This window comes from Leptidea sinapis, chromosome 1 (genome assembly GCF_905404315.1).
Source record: "Leptidea sinapis chromosome 1, ilLepSina1.1, whole genome shotgun sequence".
Classification (NCBI taxonomy): Eukaryota; Metazoa; Arthropoda; class Insecta; order Lepidoptera; family Pieridae; genus Leptidea; species Leptidea sinapis.
The window spans coordinates 15,979,375-16,005,149 of NC_066265.1; the positions used below are offsets into that span (position 1 = coordinate 15,979,375).

A 25,775-nucleotide genomic window follows, 5' to 3' on the forward strand; every position below is an offset into this window, starting at 1 on the left:
CATATTTGAGGCAAGATGATGTAAAACTGTGTCAAATAATTATCATACAACTTTCATAACCCGATCTATAAATACATTCTTAAGTATTAAACTCCAACGATACAATAAATGCCATTAAACAAGTTATCCAAAGTGGAAACTAAAGTAACTATATAGAGTTGTTATTACAACCTATTGTGTCTAGTTTGGAAAGAACATTCGCTGAAGTGGGGTCGTAAATAACGTAGACGTTATCAATAGAGCATTTTGTTGCAATATTTCAGCGGTATTCGTTATTCGGTGTGCATTTGGCTGGCTTCTTTATTTGGCAGGTTGATACCAGGATACGCTGCCAAATGGAGCAATGCACTTTGTGCTAGATTCCGTTTTATAAGTAACTAGCTGATATGACTAAGCACGTAGTACTTATATATTTTTTTTATTTCTTATGACAAAACTTAAGATTTATCGTTCATAAAAATTTTGTTTTCAAATTTTATTTCATGTAAAATTTAGTTTATATTTTATCTGCTGAGAAAGTTGGAAAGATATAAAAATTTTAAACGAATAATTAACTATAATTATTCATTTAAAACTATTATTTCTGATTTCATAACGACGGGACACATCAAAGCAAAAACAAAAAATGTTGTTTTTATTTAATTCCAAGCATTTTCATATTTATTCACCTTATAAACCTTTTCTGGACTTCCACAAATAATTCAAGACCAAAATTAGCCAAATCGGTCCAGCCGTTCTCGAGTTTTAGCGAGACTAACGAACAGCAATTCATTTTTATATATATAGATGTGAGTTTGAGTTACTTTTCATAAATTTTTGCTTCAAATAGATGATTTGCGAAATACGTTCAGTTTGTTGGGTTTTTTAACTACTTGTACTATTTTTTAATTTATGATCAGCGGATGATTGGTTGATCCGCCCTGTCCTTTACAATGCAGCCACTCAGAAATCTTTAAATACCCAAAAATTCTGAGTGGCACTAAAACTGCGCTCGTCACCTTGAGACATCAGTTGTCTCATTTGTCCAGTAATTTACGGCACCCTTAAAACTCCTACTTGTAATTAAAATCTTGGTGATAGGTATGGTACTATGACACCAAAAATAAAAAAAATTAATAAATACTTACCTCTGAAATTAAAAAACTTATCAAAGATAGTTTTAAACGAGAGTCGATGGTTCGACACCACGATGGTTTAATTGCCATAAGAAACAGTGATTTGATAAGATCCTATCAATTACATGTTTAAGTTTTAAAACTAACAACGCTCCTGTGATTCCTCTGGTGATGTAGGAAAGTATGGGCAGCGGTGATACCACATCCCTTCCACCCAACTCTTATAAAAAAAAATGTTACCACCACAGATACCATTATATCTTCAGTGATCTAATAAATCGGCGACGCTCTTGTTCCCTTGGTATCCTGTACATACAGTATGTATTTTACATCTATGAATTAAATGTAGCCACATACTTGTTATAACATTTGCTGACGATATACAAAACATGAAAAAAATCGGTGCACTAGTTAGGTCAAAAAGTAGACTTTTAATTTTGAGCGAATATTAACATGCTGTACATTGTACAATCGGGTCACGAGGTCACTGGGTCAACACTCAATGATTCAATGAACTTGAATCTTTGCACATCAAAATGCGATGTTGCCACCCCGCGTGCTTCAAGGTCAAAGACGCTGGTCGTTTGTCGGATAGAACACAAGCGATGTTGCCTGTTCGCTTCTCGCGGTGACTTCAAACGTGTCGGACCGTCCTAAAGTGAAAGAACGCGGACGGGCTTAGGGTAGGGCGCAACCTATCGATAAATAGCTTCTCTTAAAGGAAATAATACCCGATTCAAAAAGCTATTTTACTTTAAATACTTAGCGCACAGTGTTTCTAGAAATATCGTAAAAAACCTTAAAACACTACGATTAATAAAGTTTTTAATTAAATAATTAATTTTGCGATAGTTATGTGGACTAGTATTACTTATATTTTTATTTATTTCATAGGTATGTAGACCATACTGTATATGCTCGTTTGTCCTTCACTGCCAGGAAAATACAATTATAATCAATAATCGATCAATCTTTCCTTGAATAAAATATGGCTAAGCATTAAAAAATACATACACCCGTCACCCGTCTACGATCAACACCTATTTTTGTATCGCGATTTTAATATTATTCTATTCTATCCACAGATACGCAATAGAGTTGCAAGATGGCAATCGAATATAATGATTATTGTAGTACAATAAATTTTATACGATATATTTGATAGGTCTAAGAATCGGTCTTCATCTATTTTTTATACCGCATTTTTTTTTTATTAGGTATTGAATTTTTTATTAAGTACTTTATTAGCAATACAACGTTTGCTGGGTCAGCTAGTCATTCATAAATATTTACACCTACCGGGATTCGAACCCGGGACCTTTAGTTCAGTAGGCAGGGTCAGTAACCACTGGACTGTATAGGTCATCGTATAGATTTAAATCTCATTTAGGCATTATCTTATAGATGTTTTATCCAATATATAAAAGACTAATGTCGCGGTGTTTGTAGTTAAACTCCTTCGAAACGGCTTGACCGATTCTCATGAAATTTTGAGTGCATATTGGGTACGTCTGAGAATCGGACAACATCTATTTTTCATCCCTCTAAATGTTAATGATGGTCCACGCCAAATTTTTTATTTAAATTTTTTTGACATTTTTTTTAAATTTGTTTGATTATGAGTCAGCATTAAAAAAACATATAACTTCAAATTTTCACCCATCTACGATCAACAGTTACTTTCGTATCGCGATTTTAATATCGGCAATACAACGTTTGCTGGGTCAGCTAGTTGTATTATAATTTTAATAAAGTGACATTCAGAAGATGCAATATTTAATAGAGCCTTATAAACCATTATATTCATAGTATGGATTATAAACTATTATTACTTTATGGATTTTGAAACATAATTTATATCTTAAAAGTTTAATATCGTATTAATAAACTCGCGTTGTAGAAATTATCACTTCTTTCGTGTGATCTTGCGCTCTGTTGATAAAACAGTTACTCAAGTAATTACTTAAAATGGATATTGATTCGATGCATACATTACACATAACATATTGGTTAATTATTCATTGTATTATAATGTGTAGGCTAATTGTAATAACGTTGTCAAAGGATCTTCGCATGAAATGGATGATATATAAATATACTAGCTGCCTCGACAGACGTAGTTCTGTAGATAATAAAAAAATACTGTTTTATAGGAATTTGCCAATAATATTTCATAACATCAAGAATTATTTCGTAAAAAATGCTTCCTGTTGTTATAATGAAATTGTTTCACAGCCAAACTGTCTAACCGTGTGTCACTAAATTCTCTCATAGAAAATTTGTCCATACAAAACAAATATTGAAAATAAAAATAATTATGGGTCCCAAATCGAAATAAAAACTATCCTATCTCTTAAGTTGGACCAAACTGCACTCCATGGAGTAATGCCCATTAAAATCCGTTCATTAGTTTAGGAGTCCATCGCGGACAAATAACGTGTTACGTAATTTATATATATTAAGGTTATTAACTTAGTATATTAGCGAAATAGACAAACCAGCTATATGTTAGTTATACAAATGTGTTATTGAGGTAGTGAAGTGTGTAGTATTTTGATTTTAGACAATCCCAATGAAAAATATTGATAAACGGCGTCATATTCACGTATACAATATTTTATATTCTAACACCATTTTTTGGTTAATTAATACAGGAATCATAATTATAAATGGACCAAAAGTCCATTTATAATTGGAATGATGATTAAAATAAAACTAATTACAGTAAATCAAAATTGTTTATTTATTTCAATAGTAAACAAAAGGGGAATTTATTTCTTAAAAATCACATCATCCATATGCAATCCTTCATTATTCTGGCATTGCTGCAATCTAGAGCGAAAATTTTCGATAACAGCTTTACACGTTGCTGTTGAGATGTTTTAGATTTCTGTGCGAATACGATCCTTACATTCGTCAAGAGTTACTGGGTTGGTGTCGTTAACTTTAGCCTTAAGATATCCCCAAAGAAAAAAATCCATTGGTGATGAATCCGGGCTATGAGGCGGCCAGTTAATGTCCCCTCTTTTCGATATCACTTTTGGGCCAAAAATGTCTCGAGCTGCCCTTAACGAGTATAGAGTGTTTACTACGTAAATAAAATGTAATATTTAGTATTTTAGTGCATATGTTTTACGAAAATAAACATGACGAAAGTAGTATTGAAGAATCAGTATTTACCTGTGTGTATCACCTTTATAAACCAATGCACACACTCATCGCTTCAACTAGTATTTGAGGAGTTGCGTAGAGTAATAAAGGGGCATACAATCGTAGTCAGACTTATAATTATTTAATAGCCGAACCTCCAACATCGCATGTGATTCTTTAGTTGGATTGTTGCTATATTACGTAACAACACAATCTAATACAGATCACGACACCACTATATTTTTAATTAATATTCGTTACAACGCAGAAGAATAACGATAACACTAAAATTATAATGTTTTTTAACTTTCATGCTTTACTTACTCAAAATGTAACTAGTTGGCGCCACAGGCCATTTAAAATCGTGCAAACGTTGTTTTTGTAATATTGATAAAGGTTAAGCTTCCTGATATAGTTCCAGCCGAATCCAACTGATGACGTATCGCACGTGACAGCACTTGAGAGAGAGGTCGCCGAATATCTAGAACGGCAGGTAGAGGCACTAGAAGATGCGGTGTTCTTCTCCCCAACTAAAGTGAGTCCTTCGGACGAGGCCCAAAAAAGCCCCGGGCGCGGATGGTATCACAAACGCCGCCCTGCGTCATCTGCCGCGTCAAACCATCGCGGCGATGACGCGACTCTTCAATGGCTTCCTGCGCTCGGGGTACTTTCCAAATATCTGGAAGGAAGGCCTCGTCATTATGATCCCGAAGCCGGGGAAAGACACCGCACTAGCACATAGCTACCGGCCCATCACTCTTCTAGCGACCCAGTCTAAGATATTCGAATCTCTCCTGCTGTCACTCCTAAGACCCTGCATAGACCTTAGGGAAGAACAGTTTGGATTCCGCGCTGAACACAGCACCACGCTCCAGCTGTCCAGGGTACTCCACACCCTCACCGCTTCTCTCAACAAAAGAGAGAAAGCTGTGGCAGTATTCCTGTACATGAAGAAGGCGTTCGACCGTGTTTGGCATACTGGACTCGTGCACAAGTTAGCTGCAACCTCAACACCTCCCTGCCTGGTGAGGATAGTCGCCAACTTCCTTGAAAACCGTTGGTTTCGTGTAAGGGTAGACGATGCCATTTCAGCTTCCAAGATTATTTCTGCTGGCGTACCGCAGGGGAGCTGTCTGTCTCCCCTGCTGTACGCAAAATACACAAATGACATCCCGCTCGAACCGTCGGTGACTCTGGCGCTGTATGCAGATGACGCGGCGTATATTACATCGTCACTCAACCCGACGCACGCCACCGTGAAGATGCAGCGCCAGCTGGACACCCTGCCAGAATGGCTCAAGAAGTGGCGGCTATGGGTGAACGTGGGCAAAACCCAGGCGTTCGCGACTGGGAGTGTGCACACTGGCCAGCATAGGTTGCAGCTAAACGGACAGGACATTTCGTGGTCCCCGACGGTAAAGTACCTCGCGGTCACCATCGACCGCCGGCTCAACATGAACGAACACGTCACGAAGACCATCGCGTCGACAAACGTCGCGATGGCCTTACTTCGTCCAGTGCTCTCCTCAAATCTCCCTCTGAGGATGAAGGTCTTGGTGTATAAGACCCACCTACGCAGCCGACTCACGTACGCCGCGCCTGCATGGTACGCGCTCGTGAATCTAATTTACCGGAAAAGGTTGCAAACAGTGCAGAACAAGATCCTCCGCCGCATCATGGGCGCACTATGGTACATGATTAACCAAACAATCCAGAGGGACCTAAGAGTCGAGGGCTTGGACGACTTCACTCGTCGTCTCGCCGTCAACATGTTCGCGCGTGCCGACTCGTCTGATCTCCATCATCTGCGAGATCTGGCCCCCTGGCACGCGCGGCCACCTGACAGCCGCCCTTACCCGCGTGATCTCGTGCAAGACGAGGATGAAGAGTGACGTGTTTGCGCGCGGCTCGGCTGATCGCCCTCCCTCTTCTTCGGGGCTGATCGTCAAGGCCCGCGCAAACCGGCACCAATCACCGGATCTGAGCTGAGGGAACAGGCGCTCCCTCAGCTCCAAAAAGATGACCACAAAGGGGGGCATCCGCTCCCCCAACATATATACCATAAATTAAAGAAGACGACTGCAGAGAGCAACGACTCTCACCACCAATGACCCGCCCGTTTCAACGGGCGGCGAGTGAACCTTGCTGCAGGGGACGAAAAGTCCTGATCAGCATTCACCCACCGCACCCATGTGGGCGCGGCGAGAGAAGACCACGACGTCGTACGTCGAGTGTTCTAACTAGTGTTAAATAAAAGTGTATATGATAGTGTGTGTGTTTAGTTAATAATTAATGTGGTCCAATTTGACAGGAGACCAATGGGCACTAAATATTCTCAAAACGATTTCACGGTCTATCTTTCCGTCTCTTTCTCACACCTAGGTTTATGTGTATGAATAGTTATCTCAATCTCACACAGGGTTTTTCTTTTATGCTAGTATAATAAGTTTATGATTTATAAAGAAAATTTTTTTTTAATTAATTGTTATTTTTTTTTGTTTCAGATTACGATATAGAAGAGTTACAAGTGCCACCATATACCAAGTGTTCTTTACTAAGCCTTTAAGATTAGGTAAGTCCATGATGCCCAATCAACATTACGTCCCTTATTTTTAACCGATTTCAAAAAGGAAGAATTGCCAAGCAAAATATAATAGCAGGTACCTCACTCGCCATGCGTGTCTTTGAGCGGGAAAGCTTCGTCTAGAACAAAACAACTCAAGTGGGCGGGCAATGATTAAACCCTATCAATAGGTAGTAATTTATTACGTTTACTATGTCGGTTTTATTAAACGTGGTTTTTTTGGTTATTCTATAACATGGATCGTCACGTTCACTAAAATGGCATTGCTTGTCATGTCGTCTCATTCCCTCCAATATGTGCGACAGGAACGATGTGTGAACTTGTTTACGGGTGCTGCTTACGGTGCCTGGTCGACCAGTTATAGTTTAAATCATTGTATCTGTTTGATGCGATTACTATTTATGACAGTGGTCACGACTATCATATTTACGAAGCATCCCAACACAAACAATTTTTTTAAACTCTAAAGGTCGGATGAATCAAATATTAATTTTATACAATTTATTTTTTATTACTTTTTATGAAATCATATTCAAAACGCTTTTTTTATTTTTACGTGATTCATATTATATGTACAATAATCTATTTGATTTAAAAGAGTGGCAGATGAGTATCTCGAATGTTCTCACGTGCTCTACTTTTTCCGAACATATAGTAGATTCAGTAATTTAAATTAAATATGAAAAAGCGCTCAGTTTAAGCCTATTATCAAAGTCAAATATATTAATAAAATATATTTGACTTTGACTTTTAAGGACTAGGACTTTTCTTATTGATTACTTGCCATTTGTAGCCTCGAAAGAATGTAAGATTGTTCTTTTCGCAGACGACACTTCTATAGTTTATAATATTGACAGACAGACAATCACAGAATTTAGATTAAATAAACCTGTCCTTAGGAAACATATCTAAATGGTTCAGAATAATTACCAGTGGGAGGCTCCTTTGCACAGAATGCCGGCTAGGTTTTGACTACCACAACAGCGCCTATTTCTGCCGTGAAACAGCAATGCTTACTATAATTGTGTTTCGGTCTGAAGGGCGCCGTAGCTAGTGAAATATCTGAGAAAATAAGACTTAACATCATCATGTCTCTAGGAGATTTTTGTATTAGGAGAGCGCAATTATTATATATATTATAATCTTGAGTGGCACTGCATTGTATTAGGCAAGGCGTATCAAATACCAGCTCAAACGTCCTAGTCGTCTCGATTCATATAGTCATTAAAAAAATTAACGTGAGTAAAACAAAATGTATTAAATTTTCCCTACAATGTTCATCGATGTGTGTTCTACTGCTACGTTATTTTCATATTTTTTTTATAATATTGTTACACACACAGAGGTATGTTGTATGTGTTTGATGCGTATCAGCTTTTATTCATCACTATAGTGGTGTCTGGTGGCTGGTGTTCCTTGAGATTCATTCTTCAAGTCGAAATTACCTCTAAAAACGTTATTAAAACAAAAATACAAAAAAATAATTTCAACATGGCTAAAACACGTGTTTTGTAAGACAATGATCTAATTATAACAACGTCAGTGACCAAACAATACCTTACAAAAATGGAGTTTATCTTTTTCTATTATAAAACAGTGTTTAGCTTGTGTTTAACTAAATCGTCATTAATGACACCATAAACTGAAGCGTACAGTTAAAGGAACGGAACGCAATTTTTGTCAGCTGTTATCTATTTGTCATCATATAATCTAGCGGTCGTTTTCAATAACCTATCTACCCTTAGTTTAACTTACGGATACATTGCTGTCACTGTTTGATTTTTAATGACAAGATCTTATCTATCCATAGTTATGTCCAATATAGTCTAACGCTATCTGTCAATAGGTTATTGAAATGTAAGTAAGCGTAAAAGGATAGATTTGTCTACGTCTTTTAAGTTAAACTAAGGATAGACAAGTTATTGAAAATGGCAGTTAATCTTCCCTACGAATATGATCTAAAGATTATTAGACACACCTTAGACAAGCTTTGACTCGTGTTTAATTATAAGCAATGTCTAAACATTGTTTAACGCTAAACAACAGACAGACACAGATTTGTTATAGAACTTTTTTAAAACAAGTGTTCAACACATGTTTAACTTTTTTGTAGTAACACAGCTACTGTATTATATATAAACGCAGTGTAGATCTACTCAAAGTTAAATACTTTTTGTCCTTATCTTACCTATGTCACTACAGAATTACATGACAGAGAGAAGTAACTTTAAACTTGGACCTACACTGGGCTTATTAATAAGACAGTTGCGGTGTTATTACAAAAAAGTTAAACATGTGTTGAACACTTGTTTTAAAAAAGTTCTACAACAAATCTGTGTCTCTCTGTTGTTTAACGTTAAACAATGTTCAGACATTGCTTATATTTAAACACGAGTCGAAGCTTGTCTAAAGTGTGTCGAATAATCTTTAGACCATATTCGTATGGAAGATTAACTGCCGTTTTCAATAACCTATCTATCCTTAGTTTAACTTACTAGACATAGACAAATCTATCCTTTTATGCTTACTTACATTTCAATAACCTATTGACAGATAGCATTGGACTATAACTATACCCCATTGACTTACACTGGGCTTATTAATACGACAGTTGGGGTGTTATTACAAAAAAGCTTAACATATTTAACACTTCTTTTACAAAAGTTCTTTATGTTGTATCTTTCTGTTGTTTAGCGTCAATCTTTAGACGTCGCGTAATAGTTAGACACTGTTTAACAAAACACGTGTCTAAGCCATATTTAAATTTTGTTTTTTAATAACACCGTTAGTGTTTTTAATAGCCTTTTCCTCTCTAAACACAGTATTGATCATAGATTGGTCTCCTCTGCGCTTCAACTAGATACCGCAGGCGTAGTCGGAAAGCGTGGCAACTAATACTACGCCCAAGTGGGCGTTCTTGAACCAGTATCAAACAATGTGTGACGTTGACGTGCCAAATGTTCAGGTAAACTTAGGTAATAATTGAAACTAAAATGCCGAGTTGCATAGTAAAACTTTGTAAAAATGATACTACAAGATGTAATAAAGACACTAGGATCACATATCATCAGTAAGTATTTTGTATTATATTTATTTCAATGTAAAATAACACGAAGCGTATGTTAGAAAATTTGAAAGATGCCATTGTGTGTCAAGATGCCACGCACACAAGCATCTAATAGTGGCCGTAATAAAAAAGCTATTGTTCTTAGGTAGTGGGGTATCTAGTTGTAGCGCAGCGGAGACCAATCCTTATCCTTAATATTTCGATCTGTTTGTCTGCGTGAGTCCTACGTTGGAACTAGTATACAAAAAATACTTTAACGTTCAATGTATCCATCTATACTTTTAAAAGCTAAATAAAAAATAGTTAAAAGCCGAACACTCCAGATTCGTATTTTTTTTTAATTTAGTATGTTCTGGCTGTAATGATAAAGTTTCCCTCTGGAAAGTTCACGCCATGAAGGTTTAATTTTAATATAATAATAATATTGACACACTTTTACACAAATTATCTTGCGCCTAACTAGGCATAGACTGGGTATAACACGACGATATATTCATTACAATATACTTACTTAAACATACATCGAATATATAAAATTCTCATGTCGCGGTGTTTGTAGTTAAACTCCTTCGAAACGGCTTGACCGATTCTCATGAAATTTTGTGTGCATATTGGGTAGGTCTGAGAATCAGACATCTTTTTTTTCATCCCCCTAAATGTTAAGGTTGGTCCACGCCAAATTTTTTTTTTAATTTTTTTGACATTTTTGACTTTTTAAATTTGCTTAACGTACACACATACCCCGGCATGACGCATTTGTACCCGGGGTACGTTAAATATGACGTATCGCTAGGTCGAGATATCTGCGTCTCCGTAAGGAAACACAAGGCCAGCTGCGCCGTCTCAAGGTGGTAGTGGACGGCGTTTAAATTGGAGTGAATTCCCCTGATACGCTAACTCATAAGAGTCAGCATTAAAAAAATACATACAACTTCAAATTTTCACCCATCTACGATCAACAGTTACTTTTGTATCGCGATTTTAATATCGGCAATACAACGTTTGCTGGGTCAGCTAGTAAATACATAAAACCATCCATGACTCGAAAGCAAACCATGAATTCATATTCATCATATAAATAATTGCACCTACCGGGATTCGAACCTCTTGCTTATTAGTCAGGGTCACTAACCATTCCGCTATAAAGGGACGTCTTTTTATCCAATTGAGCCAGTACGCGAAAGAGGGATTGTGTCTTCTACCGAATTTATCACGGGGAGTGTTCCGGAGAGCTGTTTGACCTGATTCCTGCAGCAGAATTTTACCTTCAACCGTTTCTTCTATTCTACCTTTTTCCGTTGTCGTCAAGAGTCGAGTTGGAGGCGAAAAGAGCGCACAGTAGCTCGGCTTTCTCTTTTGCCGTATGGGCCAGGGTGTCATTCCTCATGTGCAACGGCGACATGGACGGCTGGTTGAAGTTACCAAGAGCAGCTTTCGACAACGACCAGAACTTGCGAGTTCTGGTCGGGTAACTGGAAAGCTGCTCGCCGATTTTGACGACGTGCTTAGACTTCGCATGGGCGATTTGCCACTTAAAAAATCTGGAGGCACGGTTATATTTCCTCTTAAGAACTTTGCAGTTCGGATCCTTTGTGCCCAGCGCCGCAACCCAAGTTCGATACACTCGAAGGAAAACAAACCTGGCCCCAAGGGTAGGATGCAAAAAAGGAACGCATCCTATCCCAATCTGCTGACTTGTAGTGCCAAACGCGGCGGGTCGCTACTAGGTCGCACTACACTCCTGACCATGCAATGGTCGGACGTTCAGAGAGGGGCGTCGTCAAAGACATGGTAACTATCGGGATGTGTAGTCAGCAGTAGATCTAATAAGGACGGCATGTGGCTATCCACATCCGGGAGCCGCGTTGGCGACTCAACCAATTGGGACAGACCATACGCCAATATTATGCACAGATCGCCCTGCGTAGTCTGTGGTACGTGATCCAAGCCATTCGGCATTGTGCCCGTTGAAATCACCCAAGACTACGATTTCAGCGTAGGGGATCTGTGCAAGCACGTCGTTAATTGCCGCTTGAACGCAGCCCATGAGATGATCGGTTTCTGCGTTACCACTATGGGACCTGTAGATAGACGCATAGATACGAACGCGGTCCTCTAAATCTACGCGGAGCCAGAGAGTAGACAGGTCCCTACCCTCAAAATTGCCGAGACGGCGACAGCAGATATCCTCCCTAACGTACACACATACCCCGGCATGACGCATTTGTACCCGGGGTACGTTAAATATGACGTATCGCTAGGTCGAGATATCTGCGTCTCCGTAAGGAAACACAAGGCCAGCTGCGCCGTCTCAAGGTGGTAGTGGACGGCGTTTAAATTGGAGTGAATTCCCTGATATTGCAAAAGTCCACGTTGAGCGTGGAGCGGGGTGCCGTGGTGTTACTGCCTCGTTTGTCCTCGGTCATGCGCGGTTCTGTGCCCACCCCAGAATACGAAGGGCAGCCCGAGCGAGAGTTCTCGGGGAGGCATTCTCCGGCTCTGGTAGAGCCGGTACCCTCCTGGGGTAATATCTTTTTATGGACCGCTCTCATATTTTGTCGGGGGGAGGGGGGGAAGGAATGGCCTCCGGTCCTCGACACTAACCTTTGCGAAACATAGCGGCGCTAGGCCGCTACTTCACGCCGGTATTCTGTGCGAGTGTGATAATTAACCCGGACGAGTCTGGCCCGATTGTGCTGACGTCATAAGACGGCAGCGTGACTCTCCCACTTCTAAAAAGCCCTTAGTCGCCTCTTAGGGCACCCATGGGCCTGGGACTCCCCTATTCTTTTTACGCCCCAGGGAAAGTACAGGGCAATGTTTAATCATAAGTCTGATAATAAAAAGGATTCTAAATGAAAGAAACAGCAATCGTTAACAGCAATATTTAAACATGGCTTAACAGCTTATCTTTAGCTGTCTTACATTTCTAAGACCTTAAATATTAATGAGCTTGGATTACTCTATAATCTTATCTACATTATATCCTACAATATTCATTTTTTAATAGAAACGCTTAGGTATTTTTGGCAATATTTTTTAAAACGTCTTATGAATCACAACAAAACATAAGGGTGACGAGTTCAATATAAATCTATATAAATATAATGAAAATGGTCTTTTTTTGAGGCTCTTTCACGCCTTAACCACTGATCGTGACCGACATGAAACTACCAACATCCGATGCTAAATTTATCCTAGATGGTTTATGGCTACTTATTTTTTGAATTCCAGCGTTCTTTTTAAATTTGCTCAGCGAAGCGGGCGGGAACGGCTTATCTTTTATAAATAAATATTGATTTCCATGCATATAAGTACCTTATAATCATCAACATTTCAGCCGAAAGACATCCACTGGTGGACAAAGTACTTCCCCAAAGATCTCCACGGCAATCGGTCCTGTGCTGTCATCATCCAATTCTTGATCATAGTAATTTCTTTGATGAACGCGAGTGTTACACATTTAAATAAAACACTTTTAAAGGATTTAAACGCGTGTAATTGTAAATGTTTTTACATTATATTTTGGCGTAAAAGTTACATTTTTATTTTAGTCAACCTGACGTTTGAAGATCTTTCCAGATCTCGTTTTCAGGGGGACTGCAGATGAAATGCATTCATCATTACATATTCATCAGTTACAATTACACGCGTTTTGATCCTTTCAGTGTTTTATTTAGATCTTGATCATATCATCGGCTCACCTTGTGGGGCCTACAAGCACCTAGCCAAAAACAAAAAAATATCTCTACAACACATTCAATTCTTATATACACTCTTTTGCAAGAAACGGGCACCTAGGTACATAAACTCTTTCACAGGCATCTTCAGATTATTTATCAGCCTCTGGGAAGCTACTTAAAATATATTTACCTTCGAGTTTCTCCCGAAGCTGTTTGCTCAGGCTCTTGGCCCCGTTATGGTATCTAATTAACTTAGCATACGTTGCTTCATTCGGTTCTTCAAGTGGTCGGGAACCGAAGAACGCAGCGGGAACCCGGGGATCACTGAATTAATTACATTGCAGAGGTCAGCACAATGTTGTATCTTATTCATTTGAACGAACAGTTCTTCTCTTTTTTATTAAAATAAGGGACGAGACAAGCTGGACGTTCAGCTGGATGGTAATTGGTCTCAATTATAATATATTTATACAGGTGTCCCAAAGTTATGGGACATGAAGGGAAAGTACCTTAAATATCGAAGATAGGCTATTTTACTGAAAGAAGACTTTATGTTATTTTTAAAAGTTAATAATTCTGCATTCAAAGATTTTCTAAAAATTACTTGCCTCATCTGGGAATCGAACCGACTTAAATGTAAAAAAAAACAGCCCTACTCTTATGATGCCAATCGAAAGAATGGCCAAAACCTAATAACTCTTCTTAAGTAACATAGTATTTTAAAAGAAAGTAGTCAATTAAGTGGGTATTTTTTTGTAAATTAATTAATTAAATGCTCAAAATGTGTTCCCTCTTGTCTTACGCAAATCGCCAATCTTTTAATGAGTCCGCTGCCTGTTGATTTTCTTATCCACGCTCTCCTATCGTTTTTTGTATAGCATATCTTTCACGTATGCCCAAAAGAAGAAATCTAATGGTGTAAGGTCCGGGGATCTGGCCGGCCATCTAATCGGTCCATTCGTACCAATCCAAGTAGGAAAACATTCATTTTACGTTGTTCCTTTCTTTTAAAATACTATGTTACTTAAGAAGAGTTATTAGTTTTTGGCCATTCTTTCGATTGGCATCATAAGAGTAGGGTGTTTTTTTTTTACATTTCAGTCGGTTCGTTTCCCAGACGAGGCAAGTAATTTTTAGAAAATCTTTGAATGCAGAATTACTAACTTTTAAAAATAACATAAGGTCTTCTTTCAGTAAAATACCCTATCTTCGATATTTAAGGTACTTTCCCTTCATGTCCCATAACTTTGGGACAACCTGTATATGCCCTTCCCATTAGAATGCAGTGCCGCTCAGGATTCTTGAAAAACCCAGAAATTCTGAGCGGTACTACAATTGCTCTGGTCATGTTTAGACTCATGTTTAGTCTCATTTGCCCAGTAATTTCACTAGCTACGGCGCCCTTCAGACCGAAACACAGTAATGCTTATACATCTTATCTTTATTTTGGACAAACTTTGGTTTAGATAAACCATTTTTATATAATCGACAAATTATGGACTTTATTAAAACCTGTACAACCCTCATGTATTAAACGTCACTGTTATAATATAACCCCTTTATAAATAATAATTAATGGACTGTATAAAAGGTCTCAATGAAACAAAGCATAAAAAAGCTAAGCAAACTTATAATTGAGGTTACATAATACTATTTGTCCTTGACAGGTAAAAGGTTACAATTTAGATGTCGCGGACTGAACGGAGAACTGGGAAAATAATAACGTGTCTAGACAAAATAGACGCAGTTCGTGAAAAACCTTCCAAGCCACAAACGTCACTTTTTAAGGAATTCGTGTTTAAAGTTTAATAAATATTAGTGTATTCCATACATGTGGGTTGGGCTACTAAGCTATGATGTCATTTAAAGAGTGACAGTAGGGCTGCCATTTTGTGTTAGTCTGTTAATATGAATCACGTGACCAGTTGTGTGTTCTTAACTCAATTTCGACATGATTGTGGTTTGGAAAGTTTTTCTGGAATTACGTCCAATTATAGTTTGATATATGATAGATACAGATAGTATTTACCACTTTCAATAATTACACAAATTACTTTGAAAACTAAATTTATGAACGATGGCTTCAACCCAACAAACCACAACCTGAGAGTTGAACAAAGACATATCAAGATTTATGAATTTTACGCCATTCGAACGGTTGGATCAGTGTAAGAGCGTTCGCACGGAACGCAAGAGGTCGCGGTTTCGAGTCCCGCATCGTTCATAAATTTTATTTACAAATAAATTTGTGTAATTACTATCGAAGTGGGGGTTATTATTTTAAAGAAATAACAAATCAATTTGAATAATATTTTCTATTTAATAATGTCTTTCTCGTGATCGAGATCCAGAGTGGGCTTAAGCAGTTAACTAAGTGACTAAGGGTTAAAGCAACGCCTGTATTTTATAAGGGAACATCTTCAAGTCTTTCACCACAATTATCTATAAAAAAAAAACGCTGAATCGATACTCCGGAGGATATTCGACATCTTCAGACACAATTTTTATATTTTTACTTTTTGATTCTCTTAATTAATGTAACTAGACGGACAAGACATTAACTTGATCGTAAGAGTTACATCCTTCCCACTACAATGCAATATCTCAGGGTTCCAAAAAATAAATACCAAAAATTAAATTAAAAAGATGAGCAACCACAATATATCACTTATTTTACTAGTTACGGTGCGCTTCAAACCGAAACACAAATAGTGCTGGCACAACGGTACTAAAAAGTGGTGCAAAAAGGGGACCACAACGGCGTCTGCCACTGCCGTGAAGCAGTAATGTGTAAGCATTATTGTGTTTATTGTGAATTACTGGGCAAATCAGACGTAACATGTTAAGTCTCAAGGGGACGAGCGCAATTGCAGTGCCGCTCAGAATCTATGGTTTTATCAAGATTCCTAAGCGGTACTGAATTTTAATGGGCAGGGGGTATCAATAACCATCATCTGAACGTCCTGCCCGACCAGTACCATAAATGTCATAAATTATGTTATAAAAAAGCTCTGTTTACAAAAAACGCTATTGTGACCTTTAACTCTCGTGAACATTCGGCTTGACATAACCAAACTTTGCTAGGCGAGAAGCTAAGTAATATGCCATAATAATTAAAAAAAAATCATATTGACATTTCAAAATGTAAATTTTTTTAAGTCTGCAATTGTCGTATCCCTTCGATTCGAGATCACTCCTCTAACTGCCACAGCCTGTATTGGCATACTTGGCGTCGATATATCGAGCGACGTTCAGTTCTGTGGTCACATGGAAGAGAAGGCCAAACTGGCCTCAAAAAAGCTTAGTGTACTCAGTAAGACGAGACAATACTTCACTAAAAGCCACCGCCTGCAACTTTATAAGGCGCAAATTCGGCCTCACATGGAGTACTGTTCTCACCTCTGGGCGGGTGCTCCCCAGTACCAGCTTCTTCCATTTGACCGCATACAACGAAGAGCGGCTCGAATCATCGACGATCAAGTCATCTCCGATCGGCTTGATTCTCTAGCATTACGTAGAGATGTGGGTTACCGAATTTATCACGGGAAGTGCTCAGACGAGCTGTTCGGGTTGATTCCAGTGGCCGAATTCCACCACCGGACATTAAGTGCCACCCGCATCACGTCTGGCATTCCACAACCGCATGTTTTGCAAGAAATTTCTCGCCTCGCACAGCCACTTTGTGGAATCAATTACCGGCTGGGTTTTTCCCGAACAGATACGACTTAGGGGCCTTCAAGAAAAAAGCATACTCCCACCTTAAAGGCCGGCAACGCATTTCTTGACACACCTGTTGTTGCGGGTGTCCATGGGCAGTTTCCTCACCTCCCCCCATCCCGTAAGCCTATTCGCCGTTTGCCCACTCTTATATAAAAAAAAATTACAACAGATGTTTTTTTTTATCATTTAAAAAATATAGTTAAATATTTATAGATATATAATTAATTAGTAGTTATTAATTGTATTTTCGAAAAATTGTTATTATCATTTATTATTTAGTAATGCTTACATATTTTTCAAATATCATACATGTATATAATTGCAACACTATTTGTAGATATAAAAATATGTATATGTGGTAAGTGGATCTATATAAATAAATGTTATTGGCCTATTTTTTGTCTGATTACAGGCAGGCCTGTACCTCAATTTCGCAAAACACCAGCGACAAAAATTTCGATGATATTATTCCGTGTTCTTATTAGAATTATTCGTCTTGTTGCCGTGATTTATGTGTTTTTTCCTTCTGACATTTTGTTTAATTATAACTCACTAAGAATTAAACACACACGTACACACACACATTTAATTTTTATTTATTATAATTATGATTTATTTGTCATTGTCATTTGTCAAGGGCTCATTGATCCCGAAGATACAGTTTTAACTAGTTTCAGGGTCAGAGGTCCACCCCTTTCGAAATTACTGCAAAATCGTTTTTGAAAAATATAAAAACATGGTAATTGTAAATAATTAGTAGTATCAAACATTGTAAAATAGAGACGCATCCCATGACTGTTGGAGGATAGGGACGGGGTCCATATAATATCCCCTATTGTCCTTTAACGCTTTTGGCACATTTTTCTAGGCGTCATTCCGGATCCAATGAGCTATCGCACATAATTTTAAGAGCAGTATCTCTATTTTGTACCATTTTCAACTTGTCGACTAGACTATTACACAATTTTTTCTCCCTTAAATAATCATATATCCACAAATACTTTTATGTTATTGTTTTTACACTATTTCACAACGCACGACGGCATTTTTCAAATATTTTATTGAGACGCAAACTGATCTGTCACAGACAATGACAATTCTCATAATGGCCGCCTATCGGCCTGTAGTAGTTTAAGAGTGTGAGTGGGGCTATGTAGTTACACGTTAATCGGCTTGTTTTGGTGCTACACTGTTATGTGTTATGTAAGGTGATACGGACTTTACTAGTCCGTGCATTTGTACATACTTTTTAAACGCAGACTTCACTATAGCATTAAGGCTCGTATCCACTAGGTAACATTTGACGCGCAAGATGTTGCACAGCATGTTGCCCAACATGTTAAAAGTCAGCGCGAGACTTTTTAACAACGTTGTCTGTCTACGCTTTATCAGTCGTTGACAACATGTCGCCAGATGATCTAGTGTTGGTTTGAGCAGCAGTATGCTCAACTGCATGTTGCACGGAAACAAACAAGCCGGGCGTCAAAACGCGCGCCAACTGGCAACGTCGCGCGCTTATGGACAACGTTGCCAAACAGGTTCAACGGCACGTGTTGCGCGCCTAATGTTGCCTAGTTGATACGAAGCTTTATTCACTAGCTTACTTAACTACTTTGCTCTCAGTTTTGTGCTGATTTTTATTTCGAACTTATGAATTTTCATCTTGCAAGAATAGAAATTAAAATACCCGACCATATTAAGTTCTGCCCAACTGGAAATTTCATCAGTGACATGAATAAAGGGCTGGATATAAGGTTCTCATTATGTTAACTTTATATATTGTTCAGCTTTGACAGTGATATATCGATACAGTGTTCTCCATATAACGTACTTTTCTTTACTAGTATTTTTATCATTTATGTATAGTTTTTTATTTCGTGTTATATCCATACATATATTTTTTGAATAAGAAGCATAAGTAAATATGTCTGAGTGATATCAAGCTCAGTAATATATCTTGAATCAACCTTTAGCACTCCAGTTATATATGTATCAATTCGGAAAACGTAACATGACACCACCATATAATAATATTACTCAAGGACGAAATCCACACAACCTCATTCGATTCCTCGCCTTATTTTGTTATTGGGAATTACTATTTTACTTTGAACTTATAATAGGAAAAAGTCCGTTAAATTCTGTATAAATTAGAACAAAGACAATGGGATAGCATACAAAAGTTAACGGAAAAAGGGTTGCGGGGACTTCAGTCTTCATCGGCCGTCGACGTGACGTGACTATCAAGTCAAGTGCGCAGAATTTTTGTTTTTTTTTTTTTAAGTTTTACTCAATATTTCGTAAGTTGCTATTTTTATAATACATCTAGACTATATTTCCAGGACACTATAATACTTATAATAGTATGATATATAGTTTTTGTGGTGATATAAATTCGACTTGAAATAGCGTCCATTTAATAAGGACTATTTTTTTGTTTTTTAATTTGTCTGTTTTTTATATTTTATTTTGAAATATGTTGAAATATCTTTATTATCGTAAAATATGTTCAGTACTTATGTTGTCCAAATATAGCATAGTTACATTTTATATCATATACAAGCGATCTCGCACTTTAAGGTCGATCAAGGTCAAGGGATTGAAATGAATATCTCACAATATTACTATGAAAGCATGTATAATTTAGTTTTGTTTTAGAAAGAACATATAAAGTTCATTATAAAACCATAAACACTAATATATAAAAACAATTCTTTTCGTTGAAAATACTAAATTATTCTAGAATATAACGGTATTTCAAGTGTCTATTTCAATTTCAACTGTCGTGTGTGTAAAATAATATAAAACACTAGTTGACCCGACAGACGTTGTTCTGTGTATAATAAATAATATAATGTTTTTTATGAATTTGTCAATCATAACATCAAGAATTACTTCGTAAAATATGCACCCTGCTGTCGTAATGAAATTGTTTCACAGCAGAACTGTCAAGCCGTGCGTCAATAAATTCTCTCATAGAAATTATGTATGGACACATCAAAGGAAAAACAAATTTGTTGGTTTTATTTAATTTAGCAGCATTTTCCTATTTATTCATCTTTTAAACCTTCTCTGGACTTCCACAAATAATTCAAGACCTAAATTTGCCAAATAGGTCCAGGCGTTCTCGAGTTTTAGCGAGACTAACGAACAGCAATTCATTTATATATATATAGATTATCGGCCTTACAAATAACCTTGGCATTTAGTTATAACTAATCATAAACCAAGAAAATGCAAAATGTTTACAATTAGACATTTTGCTTACGATTGGTTAATTCGGACGTATTACGTTTCCCGCGTTTATTTGCAAGGCTGCTTGTTATTCGGCAAACTTCATAATAATTATCATTGTATTGACAGTGTTGTCAATGATATTGTAAAAATTTTGTATATTCTTTGTTTATGCTTATTTGTAAGGCCGTATATGATTAATTTATGCATGGTCTTGTAGCTTTTTTCAATAGCTTTCAGATACACTGAGATTATCCTACCTATAAGTATTCTTTTGCTACACGTAAAATAATACGCATAGATACACTCTCACGCACGTAAAATTCGCGGTTAATCGGTAATCAACGGAGTTGAATCTTAAAGGGTATTGGATCGCGAAGGGTTAAAGATGACCGCAAGAGAAGGTTGCGTTCTCACTCTAGACTGCTCGAACCACGGAATAAGTAAAACCAGCTGGAAGGGTAACGTGGGAATAACAGCCGTGCCGTCACTATGATTAAACAATCATACTTAAACCATTTCATGCGTTTACTATCCTTATCTTATCTATCCTTAGTTTAAAAAAGGCAATGACTACAAAATAAAAAAAACGATACTATTGCAATAACCTAAAACAAATAATATACATTGCTCGCTATACATGCGCATAATCAAAGCGATGCTCTATCGTTATTCGCAATGGATAGCGTTCTCTGCGAAATCGACACTTCTTTCATGCGAGCAGCACTGCGGTGATTCGATTGTACATCAAGCGCAGTGTTTTCGATAGTGTCACAATATAGAATAATTTTGTCTAAAGTCATTAAATTCTCAGGGCATTTCACGGGCCAAATGTTATTCAGTTAATGCTAGAACATTCTACAAGTAACTGAAACGGTCATAAACGTATATACAGTTCGTGACCAATCTCGTTCAAATAGATACACAGAAGCAATACTCATTCCGGCACCATTATGTTATCTGTATTGCCACTGCAAGTGCACGTGTAATAAAAACACAATGTTAACACTAAAATGGGGCTATTGGGTCTTATAGTCCCTCGCAGAGATATTTACACTTAAAGTTCAATGATGCTGAACAAACCACTACTGTAGCGTACCGTAGTACGCTACAGTATGGAATATGAAAATTTGGAAAAAAAAACGAAGAAATTATCTCTCCTATGGTAGGTACTTACTATTTTTTCGAAATTATCAGCTAAGTAATTTTTCTAAGGCTCATTGATCTTCTCTCGAAGTCATAGTCTTGTTGGATTCTGACGATAGTACTGGAGATGCCATTATACACAAGATTATACACAAGCTTGGCAGTGTTTTATAGGAAATTGTTTGACCAGAGCTGGAAGAAGGGAGTATAATGCATCTCGGCTTTGGCTTTTAGTTTTTTTATATACTCATACATATATATAAGAGGGGCAAACAGGCAAAGGCTCGTGTGATTTGTAAGCTTGAAGGTCCCTTAGTTGTATCGGTTCGGAAATACTGCAGCCGGTAATTGATTCCACAAAGTGGCTGTGCGAAGCAAGAAGTTTCTCGGAAAGCACGGGGTTGTAGAATGGTGGTGGGATTCAGCTTGTATCAACTTGAATAGCTTGTGATATATATGGTAAAAGATGCAGGAAGAACCCATGTCTTATGCAACGAAAAAGGTGAAGCCGATCGGAGATAAATTGAAAGTCTTCATGCCTAGGTTCGTTTCTGGGTCAATAAATTTTGGCTCATTGCCATTCCGCTGTCATATGATGGCCAAAGCAAAAATTGTTTTAAAATACTGTGGGCGTCAATAAACCGAAAGAATACTTTAAGCTGGAATCGCGTATGGAATCTCTCTTTTCTCTGTTCTGATGCTCCCGATATAATATATTATCATTGAATTATTTTATTTACTCTTCTTTATATAAATTTCTAGCAACAAAATTATCTGTATTTAATCTGTATACAAAATAGCCATATTCATCCCATGCAACAAAAGTTTATTTGTAAGCGCATTCAACGTGTTAAATGGTTTTATTCCAACCCGTAGCGTTGTTAACTTTAACGACTTTCAATACAGGATGGTTGAAAAACAACAGCAAAAATTTTGTAAGGCCACATGAGTGAAACTTCAAAGAATTAATGGATAAGTCTTTAGGTATCATAATGTTTTAGACAAATCGATGCTTAATGTGTCGCTCTTGACTAACTTCGTGTTTAACACGCTTTTTATTAGCTTCTTTATACCTGTATGTATGTGTGTTTGTAACCGACTCATTTGGGCTCGAATTTGGCCCACTTTAAACGCCCAGTTTTTGTTCAAGCTTCGTAGATTTATCGGGACCGATGACAATACATTAATTTGATAAAATTATTCCATTTTACAATTTGCTAAATAAGTTTAGTAGTGTTTATTAATATAATTTTCATCTATCGTCTATAAGGCAGGAATTGATGTTAATTATAAATTTCAACCCATAAGGGTTTAACCGATTTATCTAATATTAGGAAATTTTCGAATACCAAAGATAATTTTTTATTTAATAAATAAAAACCGGCTTTTGTAAATAACCAAACTGAAAAGTATGAGATATTTTCTATTTTTTCGATCGGTTTTCTATAAAATCCGAAGATTAATGGATAGTGGCTACTTTTAAAAAAACTATGAAGTCGGTTCTCCTTCCTACTGTTTTCGTCTGATGCTTGTAAGCCAAGTAGGCTAAATGACACTTCTTCCACCTTCCGCTATCGTCGATCGGCAATCTTTAGTATATTACATTATGCAACCAACGCAGGCACTTTTTTAAATACTTTTTTTTTTATTTAATTTCTCTGATCGTGTGTTCATTGTTCATTTTTTTCTTTATTATTGTAATCACTGCTGTTCCTTCCATTAGGTAAACTGTGGTAGACTATAATTGACTATGTTTTTGTATTTAACTATAAGTGATTATTTTTTATTAAGCTATTGTCAACCCTAATAAAATAAAATAAAAATAAAATTACAAATTGTTGTCTGGCAGCGAAAGATGAATGATTGAAAAGATAACAAAAGGCCATCAGTTAGCATGATATAGTGAAGGCCTATTATGCTGCTTAACACTTCCACATAACCTCTTTACGAACTCATGTAGCTTCACGAGGCTTACCAAGTGTTGTAGCAATATGCAATTATATTATTATAACGTTAATAAATATATTTTATTTATTTAATAGGTACACACAACAGAATTACAACAAATACTTAAATTACAAAAAAATCTAATAGCTAAATACAAGATAGGCTGCAACTCAACGAAGGTTACACACAGCATGTTTAGCAGAAATCATTAACTATTAAAATACATATATAATAGCGACTTTAAGACTACCTTTAGGTAATGTAATATGATAATACAAAAAGAGAGAGACACGATATTATATATTTGGACAAATATACGTTAATTCACGCAAGGTTATTTAAGATTTTTTTTAAATATTTTTTTAAATTAAACTAATCAAGAAATTTATACAAACTAGATTCTAGATTACACTATTTTCGAGTATATACATATATTCTATTCGATCGAGTACAGCACAAGACGCTTCACTTGAATCTTTCATTTTATGGGAGATTCCTAGAGGATTTTAACTGTTGATCTCATCCTCGATCCCCACTGGGCGTGGCATGCAAGTCATTATCTAAGATCCTGGTTAGCACCCTGACCGTCTGAAAGATCTGTTTGCTATCTCCAAAACTAGTTTTTCTGAATATCGTACATTAAAAGAAATCGCTTATCTTGATTATCTTGCAGAATTTTGCAGAGCACTGGCATGGAACGCCAGAGGTCGTGAATTCGAGTCCCGCATCGTTTATAAAATTTTGTTTTCAACATTTTATTTGTGTATTAATCCTAGAAGTGAGGGTCACATTAAAAACACAACAAATTGGTATAAAAACTGTTTGTCAGTATTACAAAACCAGTATTACTAGGTTAAATTAAGAATGCATACGTTTACATACATATTTCTTGGAATGAGGCCTAACTGGGATTCATAAATCAGCTAGTAAGTTTACCAGTGGGAGGCTCCTTTGCACAGGATGCCGGCTAGATTATGGGTACCACAACGGCACCTTTTTCTGCCGTGAAGCAGTAATGTGTAAGCATTACTGTGTTTCGGTCTGAAGGGCGCCGTAGCTAGTGAAATTACTGGGAAAATGAGACTTAAAATCTTGTCTCAAGGTGACGAGCGCAGTTTTAGTGCCGCTCAGAATTTTTGGGGGTTTCTTGAATCCTGAGCAGCACTGCATTGTGTGTCGTCTTGTCCCTTGTTTTCATAAAAAAAATGTAATTTAAAAATTAAACGTGCTTATTAAATTCGAATATAAGGGTGAGTGCGATATCTTAAAGGTGTTGTAAATAAATTTTATCATCGAGAAGTAAAACAGTGTGCTATTTTCTGTTGGTAATAAAGGCGATCGAGAAAGATCTAATCGTATCTCTGGATTTCTAGGTCAGCTACAAAATAAGTTAAGATCCTATACATATACTGGATGCTTCGATGCTAAAATGAACATAGGGGTCTAGACAGGAACAACGTATAAATTTTATACAAAAAACATCGCCAATTCATATCTTTATCTTCCTTATACATATATACATGACGTAAAACTGTTTTAGATTTATATTTTTTGTATAATGCTTACTCGGTTCTTTACATTTAATATTGCGTATAATAATATTTTTTAAATTTTAGGAGAATTTAGGATAATAAGTACCACATTATAATGTTCTTGATATTTTTTTTATATTTATAGTTTTCCATGATCAATTATTGAGAACATAAGTTTCATTCATATATAATAACCCACAGGTTATTAAATAAGGTTCTTCTCAGTCAACACGCTCTTGACAGTGAGGTCCGGAAAGTCTAGATGTTTTGCTTACGGCAGATGTAATGCGGCCCACATTTTTTTTTGCCATCTCTCTCCCTCCCCCTCTCTCTCCCTCCCTCTCTCTCTCTTAGAAGTCATTCGAGTACACACTTGTACGGGCATAGTAGACCACTCACAGCAGATTCGATTTAGTCGGGCGATCGCATTAATGACATTCCGTGAGGTCCAGTACCTTCCACGTTACCCAGGATGAAAAGATTATTTATGGACTGGCTGCCAAAGAATGCTAGTATGCGGGACTGCACTATGGCAGATATACGCTTCTTGATAACTAGTTCATGGAGTATCAAGACGTATGTACAAAAATCAACCAA

The 25,775-nt window shown here is 36.9% G+C and overlaps 1 protein-coding gene across 1 annotated transcript in view; it reads left to right on the plus strand.

Annotated features, from left to right (window-relative positions):
• LOC126965168 (uncharacterized) overlaps positions 1 to 25,775 on the plus strand; it is a 320,537-nt gene that overhangs the window by 184,969 nt on the left and 109,793 nt on the right. The window contains exon 4 of the mRNA XM_050808616.1: positions 6,770 to 6,837. Within this exon, the coding sequence (XP_050664573.1) occupies positions 6,770 to 6,837 (68 nt within the window). The remainder of the gene's footprint in view (positions 1 to 6,769; positions 6,838 to 25,775) is intronic.